The 25,442-nt window shown below is 40.8% G+C and overlaps 1 protein-coding gene across 2 annotated transcripts; it reads right to left on the minus strand.

Annotated features, from left to right (window-relative positions):
• Window positions 1–883: 883 nt before the first annotated feature.
• On the minus strand, window positions 884–19,640 carry UBXN2A (UBX domain protein 2A). 2 transcript variants are annotated; one of them, XM_076332697.1, is made up of 7 exons: window positions 19,578–19,640; window positions 16,198–16,251; window positions 14,632–14,767; window positions 12,934–13,043; window positions 11,205–11,345; window positions 6,070–6,234; window positions 884–3,223 (listed from the first exon to the last, which is right to left on the minus strand). In XM_076332697.1, exons 2-7 carry the CDS (start codon window positions 16,236–16,238, stop codon window positions 2,935–2,937), a joined length of 882 nt encoding a protein of 293 aa, XP_076188812.1. In that variant the 5' UTR covers window positions 16,239–16,251; window positions 19,578–19,640; the 3' UTR covers window positions 884–2,934. The 2 variants fall into 2 exon arrangements, with proteins under 2 accessions (XP_076188812.1, XP_076188813.1); XM_076332698.1 differs by lacking the exon at window positions 19,578–19,640 and adding an exon at window positions 19,087–19,164.
• Between the last annotated feature and the right edge of the window lie 5,802 nt (window positions 19,641–25,442).

Raw genomic sequence — 25,442 nt, forward strand, 5'->3', positions numbered from 1 at the left:
GTAATTATAGCAAATTTGCAAAATTCTGAAAGAACGAGGCATTAATTTTTTTTTTTTTTTTTTTTAAAACAGACCTCTTCTTAAAAAACAGACCTTCAATGCAAAACTGAAATTGTGGCCTTAACAGGCCTTGTTGAAAACTCTCTGAAACTTTTAGGCTCCAAGGGGTCCCTAAAGGCTGAGTCCAGATGGGCTTCAAAATGGAGGTGGACTGCTCAGTCCCTTAGCCCCAGTCTGTAATTTGTTCTAAAGTACCAAGCTAGATACAAGGTATGCATGTAACATTCAAATTAAACATTTAGGTTCTTCGTTTTCTCTTCACACAATGTCCTCCTAACACGATAAATCTGTTACCTGTGTTTGCATGTTTCTTCACGAAGGAAAACACAACAGAAAACATTTCCTTTCTTTGTTCTTTTCTAGCCTATTTCAATTTTGCTGTAAATTATGTTAATGCACAGGCTTTACTCAAAACAGTGAACGCTTGTGAAGAAACAATGAATAACTGATAGTATTTGTGTTTCACAAACTCAAGCATTGATCAAGCTAGTTTTACTGTTGTTTGATCAATGCACAATAGCCGTCTACAGCGCTGAGCAAGAGATTAGGCTGTCCAGACACTACAGGTAGCTAATCAGTCTTTACAAATTGACCGAAACCAATTAGATTTAGGATAGCCCTGTATTCATTCCAAAGATTTTCTCCAAATTAGGAAATAAGTTATCCAATCACAGTTCGTTGCCTTTTTTTTAAAGGCACTTTCTAGTCTAACACGGGATTAGTGCAGTCAGCATCACTCTTGACTTTTTAAAGATTTGCTCGCATTTTGTAATTAAGATCATGACACTTTCAAACTGCAAATACACACTCCAGTACACCAAAGTTGTAGCCATAAACAGTTGATTTCAGTAAAGCACAATATATAGCCAGACAGAATCAAGCTATCCAGTCTCTTAAAATACTGGTAGCAGACATGAACCAATGTTGAAATACTAAATACTTACTGTTGCTTTCCAAAACCATGATCTTTTGACAACAAGCAAAACGGATTTACCTACTTCAAAATTTGACACACACCCCCTTCAATTTCAATCAGTCTTACACTAATTTCTTTGAATGCAGGATTCTTTGAATATTGCAAATGCAGGAATAGTACACTGCTACTTTGACATTTCATGCACCTTTTAGGTAAGAACAATTGAGCTTACAATCAAGCATGTGTGGTTTTCTAATACTTAGTTTTACATTAAGACAAACTCAAAAGCACTGATTAATGAAATTCACTGTTCAGGAAGCTCTGCAAACTGAGGGTTGGATCTGTGTCTGTAGGTGACTTGTCTCTTCAATTTTACTAATGGATTTGTCTACACGTTTCTTCCTACTACTAGAGAGCTGGTAGGCTTTTCATATAGTAGAGGAGTCAGTGCAAGAGCAAAGAAAATTTAGTTGTATTACTTGCTATGGAAACCTGAATTACACAGTAGCACATCAAGTTTATAGCACTGAAAGCAGTTAACTGCAAATTCAGAGATTTGCCTTCTGAATACACTGAATAGATATTTGTGCAGTTGACTTTCATTTCACTGCCCTCAAACATACCAGGAGAGATGCTGAAGCAAAACAGTTTTACATCCCTGGGAATGAAGTAAGCACATCCCTAGTTTGAAGTAACACGACTTTTAGATAGAATTCAAGTCACTCCAATTAAGTCATTTTCTATTTAGAACAAAACCAGGAAATCCCAAACCCATCTTTCATTTAACCATGCAAAAGAAGTACAACCCCAACAATCATCCATTTGCGTAGGTAGCACAAACTAGTCAGCACTCATTGAAGGCCCCACGATAAGTCTTACCTAGAGACTCTAGTTCCGTTCACAAACCCACATGCTACTTAGCAAACACAGTACAAAATATTTAGTCTTTATGTTGATGTCTCCCTTAGCAAAACATGGAATAGTTGAATAGCAAAATAAAAGGTTTAGATGGAAATGGGGCAGAGGGGGAAAGAAACCTCAGTTTTCAAATAAGGATTTTCAACATCTTTGAAACTTGGCCACATGCCATCAGCTGGCCAGTTCAAGAGAGGCAGATATATAGTACAAAAACAACTGTGTCCCTCTAAGTCACTATTCCTGTACGGTAATCTCCAGAAAAGCTGAAGTTTGTGTGTGACAAGGCTAAAAGTGGATCGCTATCCTAATGAGCTAGGTAGTTTAACGTCACCCTAACTGTAAGACACCCGTAGCAGCACAAGAGAGGCAGAAACCACTTCAACCATTGGTAATAACAATTCCTTCAGAGCTTATCTTGAGGCACTTCATATGCAGTATGCACCAGACTACCTCATTTCTATCTTCTCACACATGCACCTACCACCATGTGAAGACTTGATAGAACATTACACTGCAGATCTTGTAATAAGTTAAATCCTGAAGATACTGATACTGAAGATTTTCAAGTTAGTTAAAAGTTCAAACGTGAGCTTCCCTGCAGCATCTGTTGCCTAAAAATTACTGTGAGAAGAATGCAAACTGCAGCAGCTTACACCGAAATGTAAGTGAAACCAATCAGTTCAGTTTCACTTTAGTCCAAAGTGCAAAAATAAATACTATCTTTCCTTAAAAGGTGCTATCAGTAGTAATTAAGTCTCAGAGAACTGTTCCGCCTAAATACACTCATTAAAGAACTGAGAAGCTTTCTACCTAAGGAAATTCTAAGGATGACCTGTTGTACAGTTACCTCTGCTACGTTATATAGCCAGGCTCTGACCACCAAATTTAGTTGAAAATACTTCTATTATAGCAGATAGCACAGCACACATTTTGCTCTCTAAGAGCACAGTATGTGAGGATGAGAGTGCATCCAGGTATTGCTGGTTACATTTTTGGTTTTGTCTAGTTGCACCTGTATGTAGATTTTGGCCAGTTAAAAGCTAATTTGATCTTGTACTTTTGATGGCATTTTTTTGCTCGTTCTTGAGCTGTCCATTAGATGTAGCATCAGTTTTATAGTCATTGTCAGGTGCTTTTATCACTAAGAGTCTGAAAGGTTCAGTTGTTTTCCGAAGTCTCTGAACAACAACAGCGTTTTGCAACTTTGCTTCCTCTAGCGTGAGTGTCTCGTCTCGCAGCTCTCGATACGGCAGCGAAGTAGTCAGTGTGAAGGGAACACTTCCCTCTGATCCTTGATACTTTGTTATGAAGTCTCTGACATGGCTTATTCTGAGAAGAAAAAACAGAAAACTCAGCATTAGAGCACTCCAATCCCAACACAGACCATATGCACAACACACATAGCCACCACAAGAAGAGAACGAGACACCTGCTTCATGTAATAGCTGATGGCATAGGAATGGCGGAATATAGATGGGGTGGTATCCTGAAGTGCCTGATCCACTTGGGAGGCAAAGACCAAGGTCTGCATGCTCTGAGTGCAGTCCCAGGGGAAAAAGGATGAGTATCTTATCCTGAGCACTCCAATGCTTCACTATGGCTCAGATGGTAGTTACGCAAGCCTACCAGTTCTTAACCACCTGGTGGAGCTCTTACCTGAGGTTTCTGTAGCCAAGAGCTAGAATAAAGATGCCTCCAGTGTATGGTACATGTAGCAGAACCATAATAATAACAAAGAAAAAGGGTTTGCAAAAATTGTCTGGATAGCTTATGAGTTAACTAGGTCTAAATATAGTCTCCTTCTACCAAAGCAGGTGCAGCAGTGAATTCATTACAGATTCAGGCTGCCTGTTAAAGCGTGAAGAACCTTGCAACAAGTGAGCAAGACAGAGGTTTTGCTGTGAAAGAATCAGGATTGACCAATTTAATTAGAAATTGAAGATAACAGGATAAATCTATAGCAGTAAAATAAACATAGTGTCAATGCCCATTCTCTGATCCTGAGGCCAACTGGTAGACTCTGGCTACTGGCAAATTACTAAACTCATCCTTCCTCTCCCCCATGCACAGGGTAGCCCATGGGGTTTACTGCTGCCTGGGAACTAAGCTGAGCTAAGATGTTACTGAGCTAACATCTGAACCAAGCCTAGATATTGTTTGAGAAAGTGCTAGTCGGCTGGGGGGAAAGCCATCCTAACAGTTTAGCAGCACAGATGACCAAGTTTTCATGCCTTAGCCATACCTACTAGGACAGATACAGCCAGCATCCAATTCCTGTGCACGCAGGCCTCAATTAAGAGACAGTGCTTGGTCTTACAAGCCTAGAGCCTGAAAAACCTCAAGCAGGAATAAATTTTTGGTTGGTGTCTATGTGCATTATATCAAAGTTCATTGGGTCCCAAGAGCAACTCAGGCAATTAGCCACCACCTATCTGCTTTAGGATGAACAGGTTCTTTTCCAGGCTCCATACTGTGATGCTGGAGTAACGTGAGCATGGGATAACTTGGCAACTGCTCAAGAAGGGACACAACTCGATTTGAGACAAAGCTATGTGTGCTATTCCTACAGCACTGCTCTGCTAATTGCTTCACTCTCATGTCTCCTCGATTCCCCATACTGCAGTATTACAATGCTACCTGCACTTTTGCTCCAATGCTGTAACTTCAATCTTTCATCAGTAACCAACTCGTATCTAAAGTAGTAGTTTACTGTGGCACATACACATCAATTTACCCAGGCACTGCAATATATATGCTACAGGTTATTTACCTATAGTTTAATTAACTAATAGTTGACTGTTTTCTGCTTCTGCACTGAAAGGAGTGCTATACATGTAATCATAATGCTTAAGGATCTGTACTCTAAAAGGACTTCCCCCTATTTCTTATTAGGTCATACACAAATACTGTATACAGCACAAACATATGGGTCTTGTGGCAAGAGGATATGTTATGATGGAATATTTATTGCAAGCTACTTCAAAAATAGCACTGCATCGGTAAGGCAGCTGTTCTCCTTATCTCAGACTTTTTTTTTTCGTCCACAAGCACTTAGCAGCTGTCCAAACTGCTATTTACCATGAAGACAAAAAGCTTCTAAATATACTTAAATATATGTGTGTGAATATATATGTGTGAAACCTGGAATAATTAAGATATTAAGCCCTCCAATGAAGTATTTATAATTAAAATAGCAATTGACCCTTCAGCAGTACATCGCAACAGTGTTTCAGTTCACACCTCAGGCCACTAACAGTAACAAATTAGTACAAGTTGAAAAAGTTACAGCCATTAACCTTCAACAGCTGAGCTTTTCTTCTGACCAGCCACAAAGACATACACGGTTATATTGACAGAATCCTGGATTGTATTGAATCTGTGATCACTTTAAATTGCTTCACAGAGAAGCACAGGCAACATATCCTTCCTATACGATGTGACTCTATAGTACTGGAGTAATTTCTCAAATTACAAATTTGAGAAAGGTCTCTAAAGACAGTAGTTTTACAATTTAATGTTAAACAGTTAATCCTACTTTCTCAAAGCTCTTGCATACATATGCTGGCTGACACCTTCTGATGTTATCCCCATTTATAAACCTCTTTAGGAACCGGAAATTTTACTCATTAAGAATTAAACACATTGGATGCATTCTATTCTGTCCATGTTGACATGCAGGTGACGAACCTCCCCTGCCTATTGCACTGACTCTGGCCCTCCCTAGAGGTTTCTCTGGCTCAACTCTAAGTCACATCCTCCAGCTCCCAGCTGCGGTGCTGTCTATGCCCAATGACTAGCAGGCTTTTTACTAAACAATTTGCTCCAGATGTAGTCATTTTGTGAGAGATCTGTCATCTTAAAAGCCATTTCCTCTAGTAATGAGCAATACATACACCTTAACTTCCACTAACCTACAAAGAACTCCTACGGTTTCCTCAGATTTTCATTTATGCACTGACTCTTAACATCAGTTCACATTCCTCTTACGCTCCTCTCCTGTCAGCCAAAAGATTTCTCAAGATTTGAAAGGAGGTTTTCTAGATACAGCTGAAGAGCAGTCCAATATTAAGTGAACTGAAGAGGTAGATTATTCACAGAAATTAGACTTATATGTACAGGCATAGGACAAATAGTTCAGATGCAAATACATACAACAGTGCTAAAATAAATCTTACCTATGAGAAACATTGAATTTCTGAATTATCCTTTCTCCATCAGCTAACCAGATCTGGATGTTAGTGATAGGCTCCAGACCATTTAAGGGTACTAAAGGCAGGTGTCTTTTGTTGTCAGGTCCTTGATGATCATCTCTTACTTTAGAGATTATCCTTGGAGTAGCACTGAAAAGAAAAGCCATATGATGTTATGCCTTCTGTGTACACATGTAAGCTTGAACCTCCCTCCAGACCTCTGCTTCTGGAGCCTTCTGCCCCATATCAGGGTGCATTGATGACTTTTTTTTAACAAATATAGGAATACTGACATAAATGTCAGCTTTTTTTTTAACTGTATGCCAATACTTTCTCTTGAAGACTTCAACACACTAAAGTATTTCAGTTTGCTCATGTTAAACATTTTTACAAGGTGGAAGAGAACTTAAATGTCAAAGGATTAAATATGAATACACAAGAGATGAAACAGTCTGAACATTCTTTGTGCATTTTTTTGTACTCTAATCACACAGGTGAAACTTCAAGGGGTTTGAGTATTGAATTTGCATACTCAATGTTAATTTTCACTGTAATGTGATTACAGTAATTCAATTTAACTGAGTGTTAGCCTTGATTTAGACCTCAGCATCATCTATTTCAGCTTAGAAGCATTACTCATCTATCAGAGAAATTGACTTAATGTGAAAATCTAGGCTGATGCACACACCACTTGGATTTTGCTTTTTTCTAAGGCACTCTCAACAGCTGACCCTACCATAAGGGCAAAGATCCACAAAATGACTTGACAGAATACAGGGACCTCAGTCCAAGTGCGTGATCTTTAAAAAAAAAAAATTACTGGCAAAAATTTTTATTCCAAAGAAATGTCTAGAGCTTAGTGCTTCTTTCAGGACTAAGCTTGTTCAGCATGTACTGTTTAAGTCATTATAAGGCCTGATCCAACAGGCACGTCCTCAGCTCATGTGAGTATAACCAGATGTTTGCTAGCAAGACAATAGCAGTGATTTAAGGAGTTACCATTTCTTCTCTGAGCTCAGCTGTGGTCAATGACTACACGAACACTTCATGGTGGTTTATGGAAAAGCTTTCTCTTTGTACAGAAAATTGATGAGTTACTGTTCCTTGAGAGAGAAGTCAGTAACCAACGGCCATAGAATAACAGTCTTAACAATACTGATGTGCTTCGTGGACAAACCCCATCCTTGCATCCTTATGTTCTTGCACCTGTCTTAGCTTAATCATAAAGCAGAAAGTCACAGCCAATTTATTATTAAAACAAAGATGGCTAATGACTTAATATATTCAGGCTAATAAAGTTAGAGTCTTGGACTCAAGTCCTTCTCAGTCTGAGGATTTCAAAAACTCTTATCACCCACTGCCTAGTTAACTGCCCTAAATTCTAGGCTATCAGCCAGTAGAGGCACTTTTTATTTCTTCCATTGAAAATCTGCAAAAAGAATGAGAATCAAGGAATCTGATTCCCAAGTGAGTGATAAGAGATGTTCACTGCAACTGGAGGCAGATGAAAGGCACAGAATTGACTGTTTTTCATTACACAGAAATCAGCTGGGGCACAAGAACTTGGCACCAACAGATTCCAAGAGGCACATCTGTAAAACATTCTGGTACTCCAAGTACAGGTGACTTACTATCACCCACCTGACTCTACTGATTTACTTCTCACACCCAGCTTCTGTTCATGCTTGACCTCAATACAAAATAAACCCTAACTGCCCTCCAGATCTGGAAAAAACAGCTTGAGCACTAGCAAGATAATGTTAAACAGTCTCGGGAGCAGAGCAAAAAAAAAGTTCAAGTCATACTTCAGTCCAGCAATGATCAGCTTTTGCTGTCTACTTGATCCGTGGCGTTCAGTTCCAGGTTCAGACACTGAAGTATAAGCACTCGTGTGAGCTAGCTGTCTCCAGTACAGTGGAAGCTGGAGAGGTAGTCAACCATGCAGCTGCCAGGCATCTGGTTTAGCCTGGGCTGAACTACATTTTAGCCCATCAGTCACAGTTGTAGTTCAGACAACTGTCTCAAATGGATACAGATTTTGATGTCATTCTCAAACTGACTTCCTTCATGGTCACGTCTCAGAATTTGTGGTAGGCACTGGAGATGATTCTTTCAATAGCAAGTATGTGTGAAACTGAAGTCAACACATTAAGCTAAACTGCAAGAGAAAGTTAGCAGATCTATATTCACCAAGGTTTAAAGCATTTCTATACTAAATAACTTTACTCTTGTAGAGCTGACAGATAAAGCCATCTAGTGGTGGGAGCTTTGACTAAAGCCACAAACCAAGAATCTAAGTCTCTTATTAGCCTGAGATCAAAGCATTATCACCCCCTTTAAAGGCTTATTCTTTTTACAAGATTATCAAAAGAAGATGTAAACTAAAGATCGAAGAGACAATAAGAGCCTCCTGTCAATTTTCTGAAAAGAAAAAGCCCAAGAGTTAGGTATCGTGCCTTACCCTGACTAATGGTTAAGAAGCTTGGCACACAGTGTTTTACCCTAATGAGGTTATAGAGCAAGCCCACTTTGCTACAAGGGATTTCAGTCAATAGTTTAATTAACATGCTTCTGAGGCAGCCTTTAAAATGCACTGATAAGCTTAATAGAAAAATGCAGTTGAAAATCTTGTTTTAGTCCCAAACTATTAAATGCAGCTGAACGGTGGTAGATAAAACAGAATATACCCATTAGTTGTATAGGTTTATAAGGTATATTGGAAAAGTCTGGTAAGACTCATTTGTTTATCCTGTACAACAAAAAGGGAGAGGATGAAGCTCATCTGAGTTATATCAACAAACATATTTCTAGTTCCTCCATTTTTCCTCCAACACAAGTTTTAATGAGCCAGTCAACAGACCGATTCATAATGGTTCATCCACCACATAATCCATCCATCTGGGAACACTGGCAGAAAATTCTATTCTAGACTATTAAAAAAATGTTTATTTGCTAAGAAGTTTAGCTAGGTCATAAGATGAAGTAAACTGTTCAGTCATTTGCCTCTCTCATTTCTGATTAAGCACACAAATGCAACTGTGGAAAGGCAGTTCTATAGCTTAAAACTTGTTACAGGTCTCAGACAGCACTGCTATTTCCCCACAAAGCTTTTCTGCTAAAAGAGTAGCATATGCACGCAATGGACTTACTAACAGCAGGAAGTGACCACTAGTTTATGGAATAAGAGCACTTATGGCTCCTGTTTCCAACATCAGCAAAAATATTTACTTGTCTTTAAAGAAAAGGCTCTGATAGTATAGCACTGAAGAGACTAGCAAGAGTAGGAAAAGAAAAAGCATTTTATCAGTCTGTAAAGAAAAAAATGCTGAGCAAGTCATAGGATGTCTCAGCATACAAGACCAGTCAAACGAAATTCACAGAATAGTATGCTTCCAGAACCTAACTCGCCTATTGGGAAGCAAGATCATTACTTGCTGTAGGCATGACAGAGCACAACAAGCAACTGAACAACCTACCATTTAGCACTGGTTAGCAGCAGAAACCCAGCACACTGAAGATCTTTTTGCTTTTGCTATATACAGGTCTACTTGTAGATAAATTAATGTTAAGTTCTTGACCCTCGTTTGCTCAGGATTTCAGTGCTACCAAAAGCAAGTCTTGCAGCATCTCATCCATCTCTCAAGGGAAGATTTTCCCTATTGACTGTATCTACTCAAGCATGTAGCAACTGAATGGACTGCACTACAGAAACAGATGAAACTGATAAAACAGATACTTGCTTCTCTGAGGCAGCCTGGAACCACTCATCCTTTACCATTATCAGTCTCTTACTCTGCACATTATCTTCTTTCCCTGCCTCATCCATTCCTACCCAGGTCACGCTTTCCCTCAGCACACACACTGGGCCTTAGCAGCAAGCCCTTTCCACCTAATCAAAACAAGCTGTTCACCTAAGGTTTCACCACAGTCTACTAACCCCAGTTGGCAGGTCCCTAAGCTGTCCCACCTATGAAGCTTCCTGTAGGCTGCTGGTCACTGAATGTGTTCTGTTCCCTAGGCTGAAGTCTGCTTTTATAGGCATGTAAGTCTTACACACCAGGGATATGTGAAGCAGATAATTTGGCTGGAGTAAGCAAAAGTGACAGGGATCAAATACATGAACTCCTGGCCTGCCCCTCTACAACAGCCTTCTGAAATACAGTACTGTTTGGTTCTAAATCAAGTCTAGTTTTAGCATTGGCATTAGTGGCTGACACTCCAACCACAAGAGAGTCATGGAGTAAAGGAAAGAGGATCACTGTAACATGCTAAAATGCCTTACTGCAATAAATGCATGGTTAAATAGTGAGGAATTTTAAGGGAATGCAAAATAACCTCTTACTTCTTCAGTACCCTTTATGGGATTGTCATACTCCCCTCTTCTCACACAAAGTATTGCACATACAGCTTTAAAAGAGATTCTTTTCTCTTAAATAACAGAATAGAAGAGTGACAGCCTTTCAGCTGGAATCAGTTCTGATAATATTGAGACCTTGAACAAAGAAAGCCAACAGGATCCTGGTTGTATTAACAGGAACACAGCCAGCAGATTGTGGGAGCCCATTATCCCACATGCCACACTCATTAGACACACCTAAATACTGCATTCAGATTTGGTACCCAGAATAAAAGAAAGGTGTCGATAAACTGGAGCAAGTTCCACAGAGGGCCACCAAGATGGCCGCAGGCTGGAGCATTTGCCCTGTGAGGAGAGGCTGGAGGAGAGGGGCTTGTTCAGCTTGTGGAAGAGATGGTGTCAGGGGGGAAGCGCCTAACAGTAGCCTGCCAGGGTCTACAGGAGGTCATCAGGAGGGTGGAGCCAGGCTCTTCATGGTGGACATAAATGGAAACAAGAGACATTCAGACCAGATATAAGAAAAAATTTCTTTCCCATGAGGGCAGTCTAGCACTGAAGCAGGCTACGCAGCTTCCACTTGCAGGATTTCAAGGCCCAACTGGATAAAAGCCTGAGCAACCTCATTTGTCCCCACAGCTGACCCTGCTTTGAGCAGGAGCTTGGATTAGAGATAGAGGTCACTTCCAACCTGAATTATGAGATCCTTTACCATAGGTACAGTTCCCTTCAGCTATTCAATCACAGATCACGTCAGACTACTCACCTTCCTAATCTGTAACCGTGTCCAGAAAAGGGATGAAAGATTGGCTTTTTTGATGACAAACACACCTTATCTTTTTTATCTTCCACTTTCACATCTACCTCCTCCTTATCAAAAACTTTTCGTAGCTCAAAAGGCAGTTCCCTTAAGAAAAAAAAAGTCAGAAAAAGAAATACTATACTGTTTTCAGTATACAAAATAGATTAATGATTAATACCTGTTCTATGTTTATCCTTTCAAGGATTTAAAAAAAAAAACCAAACCACCACTTCACAAGTATTTACTAAGAGTTACGTTAAGCGCATGACATACAAACAACTTCAAGTTCCTGAACTGCAAATTAACTAGAAAGTGAACAATAAAAAAACCCATCATCATGCAAGTTGTTGAATGATGTTCAAATTTACTCAGCAGTTACCACTCAAAAGCACATTATGTGTAGGAAGTTCAGTATTGCCATACATTGCTGCAAAAGGTTCAATTATTTTATCCCCATAGTAAAACAAGAAAAAAAAGACAATTGGCCTTTAAAGAGAAAGAATGAGTTTAGACACAATGTGTTTAATTACAAATAAACACAAATCTCAGCTTTTAAAAATTAGATCATCACTAACAGCTACACTCTTTAGTACAGTAACATCACCTCAGTAATGCTTTATTTGCATTAAGCAGAGCACAACAATGCCTTTGTCTTTGAGCTCTGATGCAGATACTACATTTTCGGGTGGTGGGGCTCAGCTGGCACAGGGGCTGCACTAAGTGGTTCTCTACCATCAATGATTATGCAGGAACCATCTTGTAATTAGCATCTTCACAAGCATATGGTAGGAGAAAACTGGCAAACTTTTGATGCATGCACACAAAGAAAGCAAAGGGCTTTAAACAATGCAATTAATTGCTATTACAACTAACACAGGTGACAGCCTTAGAGGAGAAATACAGTGTAAAATTAGTATTTTTGATGGGCTAGCAAAGTATGGAACAGACAAAAAATACAATGGCTTAGTAATTTCACATACTTGAAAAGGAGTTATTAAATTATGTTCTCCATAAATTATATTCTCCTCTCCATTTGTATGGGGTGAGGAAACAGACTACAAATTAAAGGCTCAAAATTACATTGGTTTGTATGGTCAACCTGCTCTTTTAAAGCAACATTGCAAACACTAGCAGAAATCAGCATAGCATGCTAATTTTTAACAGGGGGATAAAAGTAAGATTGCTATATACACACAAATGACTGAAATAGCAAGCTTGTACTAGGAAAAATGTCTGAAGTTAGGACTGATGGGAGTTTCTTGATGTTACATGGAGCAACTGTGCCCACTTAAGGCTCTTCATCAATAAAAAGAAAACAAAGACCATAAAACCAGAAATGCTCAACCACCTGTGCATTGAGTTCATTAGTCAATGTACCATTTGATCAGTAGCTCTTACTGGGCACTCTGATTTATTCATTTCATTCTGCACCTGCTGTGCCCCCTATCAACACTCACTTTTACCTATTTCATCAGCAGCTGTACGACTACTGCAATTGAGTGCTGTATTAGACCTGTTGATGTTCAAACAGCCATTAGCACTGCAGGAACTGAGACAGGCAGTGGCCTACGCTCCTACAGGGATACTGTAGTGCAGCAAAGCCAAGCAGCTATGTAAAAAATTTTAGAGCATAAGCTAAGTGCTATCCAAAGCACATTAACTCAGGCTGATTAAGAACACAAAACTTACTTACCCTTTTTTAATGGAGTCCAAGAACTGCTGGTTTGCAACATCAGTGTAGCTCCTAAGCTCACCGTCATTTACTGTAAACCCATTTTTCCAAAGTTTAATGATTACATCAACCTATAAAATAACAACAGTTCTCATTATAACACTGATGTAAAACCAGCTTGGTACAGCCACAGTACCCTATGATTGTAAATCATCCACTGCACGGACTAAAAATACTGAGAGAAGGCTCACTATAATCTGTTTCAGCCCTGTGCCAACAGGCAGAGCAACTGCAAGGGGTAAGTGACATTTCTAAGTATCTTGTGTCAATCAGGGTTAGGAATAAACCTTCCCCCAATCATTTTGCTTTCCTAGGTCAAGAACACTCCTTCAATTCAGCAGAAGAAAAAAAAAAAGCTGGAAGATCCCAGCCAGCTGCAACTCTTCAAGAGCTAATTTGAGAGCACACATGCCTGGTGTTGGAACACCAACTACCAGAATAGTCCAGCTGGGAATTTATTAGGGTAAAGCCTCGCTCTGATCATTCAGGAGGATTTTCTGAAAGTAAGGCATTGAGATAATGCATGCAGAAGCCTTTCACTTAGCAAATGCGGCAAGTATCAGAAAATTTACTTTCAGGCAGTCATACATTTATGTTACCCTGGAATTCCTGGGTATATTCAAAACCTTGGTGTTAGGGGAATGAAAAAACAAATTCTCAGTAATTCATTAACTTTACCAGAGAACATCCACTACTTCAACTTGTAGCCTTCACACTGTTCACTGAAATCTCTCCAACTTTAACACGGATATATTTGGGATTGCATTTTCATATTTATGCATCATGCCATTTAAGGCAGCATTTGATCATCCAGGTCTGATCCCTGAAATAATGTCTTGACAGATGCTTGGCCACATGTGAGGTATATGCAGCATGTACAAAGACAATTTTATCTTTTTTTTTTTCTTTTTTTGCAGTTTGACTTGTTATAAGATGATTGCTACAGAAATACACAGCATGTGCAAACTGCTGAATAAAATTCCTTCTCTTCTGGTTGGGTAATCTGTCAAAAAGGTATATAGCACTCAGCAAAATTAGATTCCTTTAAAAAGTCTTGTGTCTCATGGCACCAATGCATTTGAAAGGAGTTCTCATCACAGGAAGGCTCCTCCACCATGAACCAGTATGCAAGTTTAACATGGACTAATTATTCCACACCAACTTCCCATTTAGACATTGACACAAGTACTGCCATGGAACACTATTTTAGAACTGCAATTTAAGGTGTTGCTCCTGACACTCCTTTTCTTCCAGGCTCAGCTGGGGATCCACGAATGTAATTTCCAGCAACGCCCACTCCAAATTTCTCCTTGGCATCTTTGTTCTACATGGCCTTTTCTCCAGCCCCTTACCAGTCTTCGGGGAGTAACAGAAAAACATGAAAAGGACAGAATCGCTGAGATACAAACCATACTAAACATCCTGCTACTACCACAACTACACAAATGAGAGCAAATGAAAAATAGTAAGAGCCAGAAGTACAGAAGCATAGGCCTGGTTGACTAAGAGATGGGAGACTGTTCCCACTGCTGTCTGAATTCTGTGTGCATTTATTTACAGATGTACTGGATAAGACCGCTGAACTCCCTGCATTTGTTTTCCAGAGTACTCCTGGAGTGTTAGTACGTTAAACGTGAGTATTTTTTCTTCACTGCCTACCTGGTTCTTGATCGTAGTTGGAGCCATACATATAGCACCAACCTTCTGAGCTTCTTCAAAAAGGTTATCTACAAAGTAGTCACAGTTTTGTTCTGTACCATTCAAAATTTGATCATCGGTTCCCGATTTACACATCCTGCAGAACAAAGACATAAGTAAAAATGATGCCTCAGAGAACACATTAGAAGACAAGCAGTTACCCTAGAAGTTCAGTACCAAGAGGTGTAAAAGGCATGCTCCCCTGCACCCAGCTTACTCAGTTGTCACAAAACATCAGGTCAACTTTGCGTTGTGCCTTTTCTAGAAACTACTTCCAAGTCTCTAACTGCTACTATTCGCAATAGAAAAGGTGAATTCATCTATGCAGAAGCTTCTAAACTTCGTATCAGAGCAAGGAATGCAAGTTAGATGATTCATACTTCTAATTCAGACCATCAAACATTTAACTGCATACCAATGAAAGGCCTTCCTTAAAGCATTTCCATGATATAGGCTTGGGTGACTTCCTTTGCTGTAACTTTTAAAAACCACATACAAGAAAATTGCCCTAGGATTTACTCCCCCACCCCCACTTGAACCTCCCCATTCCCAGCACCATCACAGAACCACCGCTACTGTCTTTGAAAGTACATTAGAGAAACTCAAGAGCAAGTGACTAAACACAACTTGAGCACACTGAAGAAATACAATAGAAGACTTCAGTACTGTGGAGACTGCCAGAGTATTAAAAAAGATGCATCAGCCACATCTTTTTATAGAACATTGTATATGTGGCAGCTGTTTCTGTTAGATTTTTCCAATCAAAATGCAGAAATATGCAACCTGAATGAATAATTATCTTTCAGTTTAGGTTCTTTGCATAGTAAGAGGATTATGCAGCTTTTGGTAAACATTGCAGGAGTTATTCCTGTTGGAGATTCAGAAAAGCCTATTTTAAGCAATTCAGAAAAAAAAAAATCCCAGCTCTTGAAAAATATCCAGTTTTACGTAAAACTCTGCATTGAATTCAAGAGCAGCAATGCTTACTTGAATGGTAATTAGATACATTTGCATAAAAAGGAATTGTTTGCAGTGCATCTACGCAACATACTAAGAATCCCTACAGATTAACATCTTTAAACAAAAGAAACACTCAACAACATTAAAGAAGAAATTTCAAAACTATGCTGTCCCCATTTTAGTTTTCTAATAGAATGAAAGAAACTTGAAGCGTTAATCTAGGTATTCACTATGCCTTACCTCAGAAACATAACTGGAAAACCAAACACCTCCGTATCAAATGTAGAGGTGCACAGTGACCTAGCAATTTGTAAGGCTGCCTTTCTATTTTAAATAAAAATAATTACACAGCTTCTTGCATCTAGGAAACATTCCAGGTATGTGAAAAACCTTTTAGCAAAACAATTTTTTTTTTTTTTTTAAACTTCAGTATAAGTAGAGCAGGTGGATACAGAAAAAAAACCTGAAATTTTAAAATTTAACAAAGTTTGAAAAGTCATGTCAGGACACACAAGCAGCAATAGGAAAGGAAGAGGGAAAAAGGGGGAGGGGGGAACTGGCACCTACCATTCTTTCTTTACAGTTTTGATATTGTCCATGTCTTTCATTCTGGTGCTTCACCTAATTATGAAAAGAAGATTGTTTTTAAAAAAAACAAAACAAACCGAAACGATCAAACAAAATGCCCAGAACACTTTGCCTCCTTTTGCAGCTGAAACACTCTTTATAGTTTTTCCTGTGTTGATAGTACATTTAACCAGAAACCTCAACCTCCCCCCCACCAAGTCTCCAGATGGTTCTTTGTTTTCCTGCAGTTTCTGATTTAATGACACATGAACCATGCATCGGTTTCAGACATTCAAAAGGAAGATTACTTTTTCATAAATGTACAAAATAAATTCCACAATAATCATGTGAATTGAAAATATATGCCTATATTTATGCTAAGTGAGGAAAAAAAAAATCACATTCCTTTTCTGAGTGGCATGATTTTAACTCCCCTGATTTTTCACAACACTATGAGACAGTTGCAGAAAAACTGCACTGCCACTGCAGGCATTCTAATGACCTTCACCTTAATAGTGTCCTTTATCAAAAGGCACAAGTTTTATCAGGTTCCTCTTCCTACCATACCTCAACATATTGGTGCAGCATCCCAGAAACTGTGAATTATCATTTCTGGTCTACCATTTAGCTGGAAAGAAAATCCTGGATTTGCAAGTACTAAATATACTACGGGATTAGTCTGCTGAGTCAAAAGAAATGAAGAATGCCAACTGATCTCATTATACTCACTTCTGAGCCCTCTGAAAAAAGTTATAGAAAGTCACAAAAAGCCAGAGACTCCCAAAAACACCCTTAAAAAAAATAAAATCACTCTAAAATCAGACAAGCCCCCAGGCACAGTTGCAACTGTGTTTAAAGAGTTATTCCTGAAGACCGCTCGGTACAGGTTACACAGATGATGTTCTGCTCCTGGCAAGTTTGGGACTAAGTCACAATACTGTGCATGGCTTTTTAGAGAGCGTCAAACTAAGCAGTGACAGCCATCGTACTCCTGAAAAAGTAGTATGCACAGCAAGACTGAAATAAATTTTAAGTGGTCTTGACATCTAATTTAACAAGATGGAGAGGTTAGGGGGAAACAACACTCACTGCAGTACTAACAAAAAAAAACCCATTCCGTTATTCAGTACTAATTCATGTTCCTCAGGAGGTTGATATTGGTATTCTTTCATGTTGAAAGTTAAATCCTTGTGAGACACGTTCTGCAGAAATGTATATAAGCCTTCAGAAAACCCCCTTAATGACCAAAAAGATTCAGTCAATATGCCCATAACAGGTTTTAAAGTTTAGGCAGCCTTCAATTTAACCAATGTTGTTATGCATTAGGTCAAAACATTATACTTGCACACCCTTGACATGTCACACAAGATCACAAGATGCGGTACAGTCTCCCCCCCCCCCCCCCCCCCCGCAGTGTTCTGCCAGAGCATTATATATATCAGGCAAGCCTGTGCTGGTACATTATGACCTTATAAGCGTATCTGATTGCTGTACTTAGAACTTTGTACCCGCACTTGGAAAAAATGAACTTTCAGTACCAAGTAAGTGTAGTGTATTTAAGAGTGCTTAAAAAATGTAATTTTTCAAACTTCTCCCAAAGTTTTAACACACTTTAGCACAAAGTAATTTTTTGTGTTTTGTGTTAATGTGCTTATCTTCTAATTTTTCACTATTCAATGGACTACTCCCCAAAGCAACAAGAGCCACCTCCAGCCATCTGCTTTTGTTGATTCTCTGTGACTTGTCATCAGAGCTGTTTAAAAGAGACAGACACAGCGAAGCAGCTCTTCAAATTAATTGTTTTGCTACATGAGGCTAGCCTCAAATGTGCATGAATAGTGTTCAAAACTGGTCAGCTATGAAAGTCGCTGTTCCTTCTAAAGTACAACAGCAATTACACTTAGAAGAAATGTTTGTGTTAATATATCATGGTAAAGAAATCAGCCTATACAGCATATTGATGTTTATCACGACCAAAGAGCCATTAGGAGATAGCGATCAGACTGCACTGCAAGCACTTTAGCTCAGCAAGCCAACCCAACTAGCACAAACAACCTCTCCCGCCAACTTCTGACAGACATCCCTAGATGTCGTGTAAAACATTAAGAGTTTTGGTGCATATTTTTTGTGCCTGTGATAAAAAGTAGCACAGAACTGAACTTCCACCTCTGGAAATTTAAGAAAAGGAAGAAGCTGAAGCTGCCAGCAGCCCACCACAGCTACATCTGTTCACTGTGGCAGGATACTCCTGGCCTTTCCTGGCGCAGATCAGCTTCTCCTGCCTCAAGGGCTCTCCACCCCCGCGAGGCTCCATCCCTGCGACCGGCTCCACGGGGGACAGGCCACTTACCCAGCGGTGGCCTTTCACTGCCAGATCTTTGAAACACACAGCTCTCACCTGCACAGTTATAGACACACTAGTTTCGGCAGACATTTTTGTGCTCAATTTTGTTGAGCCCACACATCCAGTTATTTTAATGCGACGGAAACGAAAGAGAAACTACCTCCGATGCTTTCTTTGCTCTGAAGGACAGAAATATTCAAGCAACCACATAGAGCCCCCTCTCCCCCACTAAAGCCTGTCTTACTAACTTCGGCAGAAAGTAAAACTTCTCAGGTTGAAAACTGTTTACAGCAGAGCGCAGTCTATCACCACACGGAAATTATGACTGAAAACTGCACTGTACCGTGTGACAAAGAAACTAGCTGCTACAGAGAAATGGCAAGTGCAAATTAAAAGCAAGATGAACATCAAACGTAATGGCCTGAACATGACTGATACGCTCAGGTAAAAATCACAGCATAAACGTTTCCTCTCCAGCTGGCTAGAAGGGCTGTGCATTTTGGAAAGAAACCCGACGCCCCCCCCCCCCCCCGGGGTGCCAGCACCTGAGCTTATCTGCTCTCCCGATACCCGAGCTGGGCTCTGCCCGCGCAGCGGCACACGAAGCAGACGCTCCGAGCTTCCTGCCAAAACCGTTGCCCAAAATACGCGCTGCCTGGGCGGCAGCCCACGCCAGCACCCCGACGCGGTGGGTAGCCAGTGAGGTAATTTTAGAGACGATGAGACAATAACGTGGTAGCAACGCGGAGGAGTAACGCCCGAGAAAGGGGCCGGGCCGTGTAACGACCCCCTCGCCCTACCCGCGCCGAGGCACGCCTCACGCCGACGCCCCGCTCCACGCGGGACGGGACCGAGGGCCGCCAGCGGAACGGGGCGAAGCGCCGGGCGGAGGCAGCGGGAAGGCTCAGCCGGCCCTCCCCCTCAAGGCGGCCCCAGGGACGGCCGCGGGCAAAGTTCAAGCTCCAGTCGGAGCTGAGGGAGCGCCGGCTCGGCGGAACGCGCTCCCCCGGCCCGGCCTCTCCTCGCAGCAACTCACCCGGCCGCCGCCGCAGCGCCGGCAGCGCGCAGCCCGGCACCGGCCTCCCCGCCGCGCCAACTCGTCAGTGTCCCGCGCCCCGCCGCGCACGCGCGGCCGCCAACGGTCGGGGCACCCGCTGCCCCCGCCCGGACCGGCCGAGGCGGGGCGGGCGCAGGAGCTCCGCCCCCGACACCCCAGGGGCGGGGCTTCGGCCGCCATGTTGTGGCGGGGGGAGCGCGGTGGGCAGCTGTGCCCCGTGGCGAGTGGGGCTCCGTGGGGATCCGCGCCCGCGTCTGCGCGGGGAAGCGCACCTTCCCCAGGGGCGGCACTGTCCTGCTCTCCCGGGGGAAGGCAAGGGCTGGCGGCACTTACGGCCCCGTGCTTCCCGCCCGAACGAGGCGGGCCCCCCTCGCACGGCTGCGGCTCGTCCTGTGAGGGCAGGGGGCAAAACGTGCGGGCGGGGACCGGGTGCAGCACCGCAGCCGCGGCTCGCGTCGCTGCGCGAGGGGCAGCTGTCGCTCTTTGAGGGGGGGATAAATCTCTGTCTGCCAGGCCAACGTGTTTTACTGCAAAGGCAGATTTCTCCTCCTGACTGAAGAACAAAAGATACAGTTTATATGTCTGTCTGCGCACGGGCAAAGGACAAAAAGCGGCATTCAGCGGGCCTCCACAATAGCGGAGAATGGGCCCAGTGTCTTGGCCAGATGGCTGCGCCCACACCTCCGCTCTGGCCCAGCCGGGCTGCTCACGCAGCACCGACGTGGAGCTGCCCCCGGCTCTTTGTCTTTCCAGCCCCGCGTAGACGGCAGGAGCAGCCGCACACTGAACCCTTTGGAGATGAGGAATGCCTCATCGTGCGGGAAGGACTAATTAAGGGCGAGTGTTGACATACTTGAGAAGGAGCTCTGCTGAGGCCTTGTACCGAGTGCGAAAGAGCGGCGTGGTGGTTGGAAAGCAGAGCCTCCGAGTTCCCAAGGGTACATGAGAAAGGAGAAAATGGGACGGGATCCTCAGGGAGGCAAGAAACATTAAGCGGAGTCTCCCTGCTCTGTGCCGAGCTGTGACTTTCCGCTGTGTTGGGCCCTTGCTGAAGTCCGCTCTGCGGGACGGTGGTGCTAGGAGCTATCCAAAGCAAACACCCCGGCACAGCAGCCAGCAGAGCAGAGCGAAAGCAGGGATTCCCTGCAATTCACAGCTTGCACCTGCGTGCTTTTTAGTAAGTTGGGTTTTTTTTCAATAAATAGCGATGCACTGTACAACATTGAGAATTAACCTAAACTGAACAGCCACAACTAGCTAATTCACATTAATTAATGGGAAAATCCACTGCGAATTTACAAGTGCAATCAAAGATAATTCTGAAAGCAAAGGTAATACTTCATTGAATGTCATCTTCATGTGGGACCTGTTTCTGCAGTCCCTTAATCATAACAATTAAAATCACATTCTCAAAAACATTGAAATAAGATGTTTAGTCTCGGAGTTTGGTGAAGGTGAGTAAAAGAAGTAAAATCTGACCCTTGACAGCTATAATTTCTTCCTCTTTCTGAAATATATCACAGTGCACTAAACCTTTTGAAGTCAGTTTGGATTAATCGTTGAGTTTTAACTGGATGAGATCTAATTACAGCTCCTGCCTGTGAATCTTCAGGGAAAATAGTAAATAAATTTGCCTTTTGTTTTGGTGTAAAATACATGGAGTCTTATCTTTCAAAATACAGATTTCTGAGATTCTATTTTCCCTGGTTTTGCTTAATGTTTTAAATAACTTGGAAATTTTTGGATAGAAGGCACTTCTTTGTTACAAGTGTTACTTCTTGATTCCATTAAGTGAGTTTTTTTAAACATATATATACACACACACATACACAACTTTTCACAAGAATATCATACTGCTGTTGAAAAGTTTAAGGAATTTACAAAGCTCTAGGTAAAACTTCAGAAGGTTGTTCTGCAGTGCTGGACTGTTTCATATTTTCTTTCAGTATTTCAATTTTCAAGTACGTTGGTTCCATTTAATTAAACACAGACATTCAGTAATATGCTTAACCCTTGCTTGAGGGCCCTTTCTGCAAAAATTTTACAGACCCAAAGGTAAGCATAGAAGGAGGCAAGATTGGACTTACCTGGTGTAATGGTGCAGGCTTCCCAACTGCAATCACGTATTGATTTAGAAGATTAGGTCTATTACTGGAAATCAGAGTACAGCTGGAGACATGCTGACCTACTACAATAGGAGTTGGTGTCCTAGTGAATTTAGTGGTTTCTTAAAAGCTCTTCTAAGTAGAGCTGTTCTCCCTCAGGACTGAAACTATTGACAAAGCATAGGAGTAAGAAAAATCTTAAGGAAGATACTACTGTGTCTTCAACTCCAGTATAACGTAAAAAATCAGTTTTTCTTAAAAGCTGGATATTTTCAAATTAGAGTGTTGATACACTCGAGATGTCACTAAAATCCTTTTAGACTCTGCATTTCATACAGGTTATTCTTTGGCAAGAAGAAGTACATGAGATGAAGAGAAGCAAATGGTCCTTTTCTTACTGTGTGGCGAATAGGAGCAAACATCCCAGACTGAGTTTGCTGAAAAAACTCTTAACAGTGTATTCATGAGATGAATACAACCATCTCATGCCCCCTTTGTCAAGAGAGATCAGATGCACTGGTGTGGAAGATAGTAACAACCCCGAACTTGTTTTATAACGCAGGAGTGAATCTCAGTGTTGACAAAGTAGTGCGGTGTTTTAGCTGTCACCACCCATCCTGCCAAGGTCACAGAAGAACCAGTGCACATAGTGTATCTAAAAACAAGCAGAAAATTAATTTTGAAGGGGTATTTTTAAACAATATATTTAACAAGGTTAACCCGTGCCAGAGGAAACCATCAGCTACCTATAATTAAACATCAATGCATCGACTATATTGATTGACCTTAACTTGAGATAGCAGTTGTTGCCTGAAGCCTTTTTAAGTGTACGCATACAGAGCTGGGACAGAATGGGACCATAAAATAATAGAACAGAATCTGGTTATTCTGTACTTGGCAATCCCATTGACAAAGACAGCACATTCCTCTGCACAGCGTCCTTTTCCCACATGCTCCTTGCAGGAATGTTAAATCTTGTAGGCTGCCACACAGGGAGAAATAGCTTAGGGAACCCATGTTTCTGGAAAAGTTAACTGTGCAATGGAAAAGTGAGTCATTGTTTTATGGGAGATGTTGGGTGAATCAGCATTCATGAAGAGGGTGTAGCCCCCATGCAATGAAAGGAGTATCTACACATGCTGCTGGACTCTTGGACTGTAAATCCACGAGAAAATGAATACAGCTTCAATTTTAAAAGTAGCGTGGAATGCATAAAACCATGAAAAATCCAAGACAGCCTGAGCAACTGTTTGTACCAGATAACACACATTTGGAAATAACATATGATGTGAATTCTGAAAACAAAGACACTCTTAAGTGAAATTACAATGATGATATGGTAGTGTAGTTTATAAGATAGTTCTTGGATGCGTAACAAGAAAACATACTTCTAAAGCTAAAATTGTGTGTGAGGACTAGGGAGATTTATGAGCAAATAATGTTTCTGATGAACTTCCCACATGACCTTAATCAAGCCATTCTGCATTTGTATGCTCCTAAAGCTTATCTACACATGTGTTAATAAATGCCTATTTTTATTGTAAGCATTTTAGGACAGAGTCTGTTTTTTACTACAAAGCTATATATCACCCAGCATAGTAACAGGCTGGTGGTAATACTTTTATATGATTAATGATCGTAAACACCAAAGTGAGATGATTTGCCACTTTTGTCCAAGATGGAAGCAATTTACAGCCTGAATGATAGTGAAAAACAGATCCTGCAGATTCCTGGCTTACAATATCATCAGCCTGTGAGTTTCACACAATTACTAGCATTAGAAAAACTATCTACTGTAACCTTAGCTCAACAGGAAAAATGTTATGGAAGCTAATGGCTAGATGTGATGGGAAGATAATTTTCAAATATTAGGAGGTAAGTCTTACCACTCCCATTTAATGTCATCTAAGAAATCTACTCTCTGATCCCACTTCAGGCTGCACTGATGTTATCTATTGTAGTGTGGAAAACAATCTTCACATAGCTGTGCTGATAACAGGACCGCACATTAACTATTTAATTCTAAAACATAATTATTATACATTTTACAATGATAATGGTAGTTGTCAAATAACTGGTCGTCTTTAATAACATTGCAAAATGCTTGCAATATGGAGTGACTGTATCACCTTATGTGTTCAAGTTCAAGGTAGTACCAATCCTGACTACTGGACGCTGCTTGTTTGATGTTTCCAAATTTGTATCCCATGGGCATATCTCTGTAATGGACAATCTCAAAGGAGAAACCACACAATCTTAATTTCTTAAGATCCCCTCAGGAAAGGACTAGGGCAGGTTTACCTAAGCAAGATCTCTTGTGAATCTTTTTTATTTCGAGATTCAGCTGAAACCAGGATGAGTTGACAGCATGACAGAGAGGAGCACACGAGAGCTTATAAATAGAGTCCTGAAAAGATGATTTGATTTCCATTCTTTGGAATGTTATAGCTATTCAGAGATATTGCAAAGTAATCTCTGGTAAATTACCCATGATTGAAGCAAATGGTAACTCAGTGAATAGAGCCCTCTGGTCCTTACTAGGCTGAAACTCTCTGTAAAAGTTCTGAAAAAGGGATGAAGGACTTTTGTTGTAACGTGTCCCTGATTTCCTTGTAAAATAGGGACAGGTGGCCACAAAATCTTCCATCTCCAAATATTTCTTGTGCTACTAAGGACTATTCACAGAGCAAACAAGGCTTTCCATCCCTCTCTATCCTGGGTGAGTTTTTAATGTCTTTTTACATCGCTAAGTCCCAATAAGATTTCATTCACCAAGTCTTGTTTAATGGAAACAGATTCTTTTGCTTAAGTACTTTTTCATGTTTTTCCAATTTCCCAGTGGTGTACCTGCCACAGCAGATGTTGTGCCTTCTTCTTAATGTATGTTTCAGATATCTTCATCTTCTTTTCTGAACAACTGGCGATAAAAGGGTGTCGAACACTGCTGTAAGCTTCGGCATTTGTTATAAACTCGTTCCATTTGAAATACAGTCCTTTCCAATGGCATTTATTTTCAGAAGTATTTAGATACCTGTCTGTAAGACCAAACTACAAATCTTGAAATTGAATCTTACTGGGAATGAGCTCTACAAAATTTTTACGTAACACTCAGTGGAGTATGGCTCCAATCCTTCTCCCCTTCCTTTCTTCATTGTCTTTTGTCTTTCGCTACTCAGAGTTCTTTTATTTTTCACAAAGCTTTTCCTGCATGTAGAGTGCTGAAGAGGGTCAAAATAGGTTTTTAATTCTGTTCTGTCTTCATATGACACTCGAAACAAACAACAGATAGAAAAAATGGGAACAAGTAAATTCTTGGATTAGTGGAATTACATCCATTTCTACAGTAATTCATCTTTCATTGTTAAGCCACATTTAAATCTCTAAGTATGTGTGATATAAAATATTAATCCTATGTTAACATGTTCTCTGTATTACAAACAAAAATTCCAAACAAAACTAACGAGCAAACCTTGTAATTTATGATTTATTTACTTATATTGGCAGTACTAAAAATGGTGATGGAGCTCACATAGAAGCTATAAAGCCATAAGCTGTTTGAGTCAAAATAACTAGCCACACCTTGTAAGAGGAACAAGGCAACTGAGAAACCTGAAAATAAAACCATCTGTGAAAAACAATCTAGGGAGTAAACATCCAAAATGAAGCATGTCTTTACATGTTCCCTACTATGCTAACATAATGAGAATAAAGCACTAAAAATGTTCAAAGCAGTGAGCAG

The sequence above is a fragment of the Aptenodytes patagonicus genome, chromosome 3 (assembly GCF_965638725.1).
Source record: "Aptenodytes patagonicus chromosome 3, bAptPat1.pri.cur, whole genome shotgun sequence".
Lineage (NCBI taxonomy): Eukaryota > Metazoa > Chordata > Aves > Sphenisciformes > Spheniscidae > Aptenodytes > Aptenodytes patagonicus.